At 29.5% G+C, this 6,000-nt stretch overlaps 1 protein-coding gene across 1 annotated transcript; it reads right to left on the minus strand.

The window, feature by feature from the left end:
* Window positions 1-4,038: 4,038 nt before the first annotated feature.
* On the minus strand, window positions 4,039-5,431 carry LOC128667826 (putative nuclease HARBI1). Its single transcript, XM_053739529.1, has 4 exons — window positions 5,347-5,431; window positions 4,953-5,219; window positions 4,761-4,896; window positions 4,039-4,604 (listed from the first exon to the last, which is right to left on the minus strand). Exons 1-4 carry the CDS (start codon window positions 5,422-5,424, stop codon window positions 4,039-4,041), a joined length of 1,047 nt encoding a protein of 348 aa, XP_053595504.1. The 5' UTR covers window positions 5,425-5,431.
* Between the last annotated feature and the right edge of the window lie 569 nt (window positions 5,432-6,000).

Genomic DNA, 6,000 nt, shown 5'->3' on the forward strand with positions numbered 1-6,000 from the left:
TAAACTTTTGAGGCTGATTAGAAAAGTTATTAAGAATTGAAAAGAAAAGAAGTCAATTATAGTTGCCTTACCTTTTGTGCTGGAGTACATATTTATATTTTTTTCCTTGAGATTATTCCCGCGTTGTCAACCCTTGAATTGGCGGCTCGGTCTCGATGCAAGCAATCTCCTGATGAGGGTGGGGTGAAGAGTTATTGCTTAACTTATTTTATGAATAATACACAAAATTTATTGGCACTTATGTTTTTTTTCATTTTAAACTCCAATTTCAATTTGGCAATAAAAACTACTTTAATTTTCTTTGAAGAAAATAGAGCTAATACTCTTTAAAGGGATATCTTTATTACCTTGGTCTTTAAATAATTACACTCAAAATCTTTGGATTTGAATTTTCGGATATAATAGTTTTCACAAATTTGAACTAACACTTATTACTCACAACCAATAACACTTTTATTATTATTTATTATTTTTTTTTTATATTTACTTCTTTTGATACAGAAATTTTTATTCTATATTGAACTTAAGAATTTCTTCATTTTCCTTCGCAGGAAATAGAAACAGTGCTCTTTAAAGGAATTGGCTTTGAACTTTGAACATTTATTCAATATTTATTTCTGTTATACCTGTTTCCGCGATGCGTGATTTTATATATATATGGCTGTATAAATGTATACCTTGATATATTTTCACTGTTATGATTTTTTTCGCGATGCGATTTTCTTTAGTATTTATTTTATTGATTTGTAAAAGCGATTTTTATCGGTTTTATGAAATATGAAGATTTAGGATATTGCTGTACCTAGTTTGCGGCTCTTGACTAAAAACTTCAAATTCAGCTGATAACCGAAATGCAAGCCTGTGCTCGGTAGAGTGATTTTGTGATTCAAAATTTTCTTAAACGCCGCATCCATGGGGGTCCGAGTTTACGCGAAAGGGAAATTTTTAGGTGAGTTGCATCTTGTGAGATGTCCCGTTGACGGAACTTAATTTAGTCAATGCTAATTGTGCGCATCAGAGCGATCTTAGCTGACACTACATGGGGACCGAAGAATATGAGAATGAGCGTGTTCAGCCGAACAAAATAATGAGTAATTTTAGTCAGTTACTCAGTGCACTGAGCTAAGTGTTCGGCCTGGACACTCGACGCATACTTAGGAACTTTTTTCTGGCCGCCATTTTACTTGGTATACCTTTTTGTGTCTTTTACCGCGTAACAACGTCTACATCAAAATAGTAATTAAAGTGCAAATCGTAAGCTTTATATAAAATTCGCCGTAAAAAATGGATCAAAATAATTATGTTGAACGTTATGAATTCAGTGATTGGATATTTGAAATACCCGGCACAAGAGAGTTTCATTATAAAATGATGACAGGTAAGTGAAAGTGAGGTTACAAAGAGACTTTTGAACTGTTTAAATAAATAAATAAAATATTTGTTCAGCTATGAACTTAGAAGGCACTAATAAATTAAAGAAATAATAGTTAGAAAATTTTTTAAATGCACATGAAAAAATTTAGTAATTTGTACGTAAATTCTTTAAAATTTTATTTTTTCAAACGATTTATTAATTACTACAAAACATACTTATGTTTTCTAAATGTATACGCATATATTTTTATAAAATCTATTGAAAATTAAATTATATTTATTTAATATTTATTATGTAGATTTGGATTACTTCAATTCTTATTTAAAACAACTGGTAGAGAACAAAACTGTTGACGGTGAAACTACTGATGAAAATGTTTATCACGACAATGAAGAGAATTCGAATGTCGATCAATTACTGGAAGACACAAAATCAATTACAGAACACGAGTTTATGGAGCAAGAAGTCGCTGAGCAAGACCATGCAGAAGAAGAAGTCTACGTTGAAGTTCCTGAAACATTAACTCAGGAGGCTATTCAAAACCTCGATGACGAAGGTTTCATAAATTTTGTGATGCAATGCTAAGTCTCATATTTATCAGTTTATTGTTATTAATTAGTTTTTTTCCTGTAATTTTTTATTATAGAAGAAAATGTTTGGGATAATGCCTCTATAAAGTTGCTGCTCCATTCTTACCTAATCAGAAAAAAACAATTCAGAAACTCCAGAATCAAAAAAATAACACTGTGGCGTGAAATATCAGAGGTTTTTAAAAAAAAGAAGTTGAATAAAACTGCGGATGCATTATCAAGGAAATTTGGTAATATGAAATCCACGTATGCTTCTAAAAAGAAGAATAACTCCAAGAAAACAACAGGAGCTGGCCGTAAATCATGGCCATGGTTGAAAGCTATGGACGAAATATTTCACGATGATATATCTATCAATTTTAAGCAGGATGCTGTTACAAGTATGCCCACGGATGGAATTGATGGGGTTTTAAACTTAACGAAGTCGTCGTCTGGGTATGGTACTAAAATAATTTAATGTATATACTTTTTTTTAGGTGGATTTCATTTGAAATTGGTCGAGTTCAAAGATGAGCAAAATCGGTTAATTAGTTTGGAAATGGTGACAATTTAAAATTTTCAAAATTTTGTGAATTGCAAGTTTTGTGAGTTTGACGATAAAAAAACTTATTACATCCAAATTAAAACTTATTTCTAAACCTTTTATGTTTAAGTTTATGAAATTACCTTTAATCCGACCTGTAATTTTTATATTTTATATTGATTTTTAGTCATTTGATAGGCGTTTAAAAAAAAATTGTAGTTTTTCCAAATTACGTGGTAAATAACTTTGTACTGATAAATATGAAATCCACCTTCCATTTCGGGTGTGGCCGAATGGCATTTATTTAATATTATAACTACTATCTATAGTGAATGATCTATTGTAGCCTAAAGAATGGTGAATCTATTTCATCTGTCGCCGATAATGCCAAAGCTTCAAGTTCAGGTTTACATTCAAGTAAAGTTAATACTTGTGATAATACTGAAATAACTTCATCCAAATGTTATAAATCTACTAGAGGAAAAAATATCTATTATCACCGACAAAAACAGTTGGACTTAGACACTGACAAGTTAGAAGTTCTGCGAGGTTTAAAAGAGACTCTTGAAGATTGTAAAAAAGTACAAAAAGAAAATGTATTGATTTGGACTGAAAAAATTGGTGAATTGACCCAAGCTTATAAAGAACGTAATGAAATTTTGAAAAAAATCGCTGACTCTCAAAAATGATATCTATTTGATGCATATTTTAAGTATTATATACAATATTCAATTATCAATAAGGTATGGCATTCAAGAGACTTAAAAATCACTAGTCTTTTAACTAAGAATAAGATATAGTTCGAAATTTCCTTAATATCAAGTTTAATTTTAATTTTAAATAAGTATGATAGTAATATTGAAGTATACCAAAAAATCTCGGTTGTAAGTTCTACAAAGACTTAAGAAGTAACAGTATTCGTTGCTGAGTAATATATATTATGTTGTTAAATAAATAATATTTTTATTAGAGCTCGAGTAAAAATTAAACTGTCGATATTCAATATATATTAAGAATTTAAAGATACTATTAAATAATTTTATGAGAATATTAAGGTAAAAAAGTACAAAATAATTCAGTAAATATGTGATAAATAGTTAATTATTTGTGAAATGTGATAATTTTCATATTCAGTTTACCTGAAAATGAAAAACGTATCTTTAAGTCTTATATGTTTAAAAGAAAGTTTATACTGTAGTAATATAAAAAGTTTACTTCATTGTTTGTACTAAAATATTCAATGTAAAAAATGTCATTCAGTTATCTGCGTTATTAAATTTATAAGCATGCTCTACTAACTTGATATTAAGAGATTGAGTCAAATGAAAAACTACAAATAAGTGACAGTTTTTTAATCTTGGTAAAATTATTTTTGTTTTTAAACTTATATTCATGAACTAAACAGATCTTACATTTTATATACTGTCAACAAATGTTACACTAAACTACCTAAAAATAAAGAATAGATTGATTTTCAAGAATCTTGTAGTTTTTTCAACAGTATTTTTATTAAAACAGATTTAATTATACAATTGTTATTTTTTTGCTATTTACATAGAATTCATGATGTTATTTCGCTTTACTTTTGCATCGGCATTTTCATTTTCCGCTTCTTCATTCATATCTACGTCCATTCCATTATTGTTATTACCATTATCATCATTATTATTGTCGTTATTATTAATATTTTCGCCAGGAAAATTATTCCTAATATTTACGTCACCCTGAATTAGAATAAAATTGTGCAAAGTACATGCTGCGGAAACTATTTTAATGGCCATATCAACAGATTTGACGTTTAAATATTGTAATCTACGAAATTTTCCTTTTAGTAAACCAAACGCGCGCTCAATTATTGATCGCGATGATGCATGTTTTACATTGTAATTGACTTGATGTCTGGTGAGGTGACCATTGTCTTTAAAAGGCGTTAGAAGGTTCACCATTAACGGATATGCAGAATCACCAAGTATATGTTGGTTAGGCCGTAATAGTGGATTCTCAGCATCTGCTAGTCGGGTAAATAAAGTTGAAGATCTAAAAACAGATGCATCGTGTGCTCTACCAGGTCTTCCAATTAGTACGTCTATAAATTTCCCATTATGATCACATGTACCTATAGAATTTAATCAAATGTTTAATTATATGAACAGTATTAAATGTGATTTGTAAAAATTCAGTGAGAAAATAAGAATATCATAAATGTTTTATTCTAACATAGACACATAATATTAATATAGATATATAAATATATGATAATTTATCATAATACCTTGTAATATTATAGAATGTTTCTCTTTTCGATTATAATAATCGTTTGCATTGCCTGGAGGCTGCAAAATTTCAATATGAGATCCGTCGATAGCTCCAATAATTCCGGGAAACCCTTGTGGCTTTGAAAGAAATCCCTAAAGATCATTTAATCAGAAATCATTACATCTATAGTACTGTCATCAATACATACAGCTTCAATAACTTCGCATTCATTTGCATCGGGCCAACGGATGAACTGAGGTAGAAGATAAGACAATACATCAACAATTTCTGTAAATATCAAGTGAGCAGTAGACTTAGGTAGTCCAAATCTATCTGCAACTGATCGAAAACTATCTGGAGTAGCTAAAATCCAAATTGTTAATAAGATTTTTTTTTTCACAGGAATTGAATCATCATCATTATCATCATCGTCTTCATTATTGGGAATGTGTCGCCTGATGACATTTTCTAGCTCCTATAAAAACAATTCCAAATTAAATCTTCACAAATTCAGATTGGTGTAATTTTTTGCTTGCCTCGAAGGATTCTCGTGACATACGAAAGTGACTATAAAAATCGTAATCTGTATAGTTTGGAATTACCTCCTCGTAATAATTCAATATTCTAGCGGGTGCATCATTACGAGGATTTATTTCAGCACCATTTCCTTCCAACTCCATGATCAGAGCTTCCGCTTCGTTCGTAAAGTTTGCAAAACCTAAATAAAAAAAAACTTCTTAATCGTTCAAAAATGAATGTTAAAATTAACTGATATTTACGATAATTTATTATTTTCAGTTGTTAAAAAACAAATTTTTAAATGATCTGGAGTTTTTATTAATTTTAACATCACCCACTTAAACTAATTTATCTACTTACCGTTTAATGGAAATTGATGCACTAAATTATTAATATCTTCGAAAGGATCAAATACAATTTCCTCCATTAAAATATTGTTTATAATATTCTCCATTGTAATTCACTTATTTCAATAATAAATAATATCATAAATATGACAGCATGAAAAATTAGGTTATGACACTTTTAAACTATAGTAAGAGTTAAACAGTGTGTCCAGGCGGAAAACACACTGTGCTCAGGAGCTCAGGATAAAATTTCTTTTAGTCTGACTAACTGACTAAAATTACTCAGTATTTTGTTCGGCTGAACACGCTCAATGAAAGACAGAAAGAAAGAAATCTGGTAGAATAGGTTTGTCACACTTCATTGAACCCATCCTTGTTTCTCTCAAAAAA

Source organism: Microplitis demolitor, chromosome 5 (genome assembly GCF_026212275.2).
Source record: "Microplitis demolitor isolate Queensland-Clemson2020A chromosome 5, iyMicDemo2.1a, whole genome shotgun sequence".
Taxonomy (NCBI): Eukaryota; Metazoa; Arthropoda; class Insecta; order Hymenoptera; family Braconidae; genus Microplitis; species Microplitis demolitor.

Bases quoted from the DNA above. Each gene is read 5' to 3' on its own strand.
- LOC128667826 (XM_053739529.1), bottom strand. From the start codon at position 5,424: ATGGAGTTGGAAGGAAATGGTGCTGAAATAAATCCTCGTAATGATGCA. The intron at 5,220-5,346 runs GTAATTCCAAAC...TTGTTTTTATAG, and splicing joins TATTGAATTATTACGAGGAG to GAGCTAGAAAATGTCATCAG. The intron at 4,605-4,760 runs GTATTATGATAA...TAAATTCTATAG, and splicing joins ACATTCTATAATATTACAAG to GTACATGTGATCATAATGGG.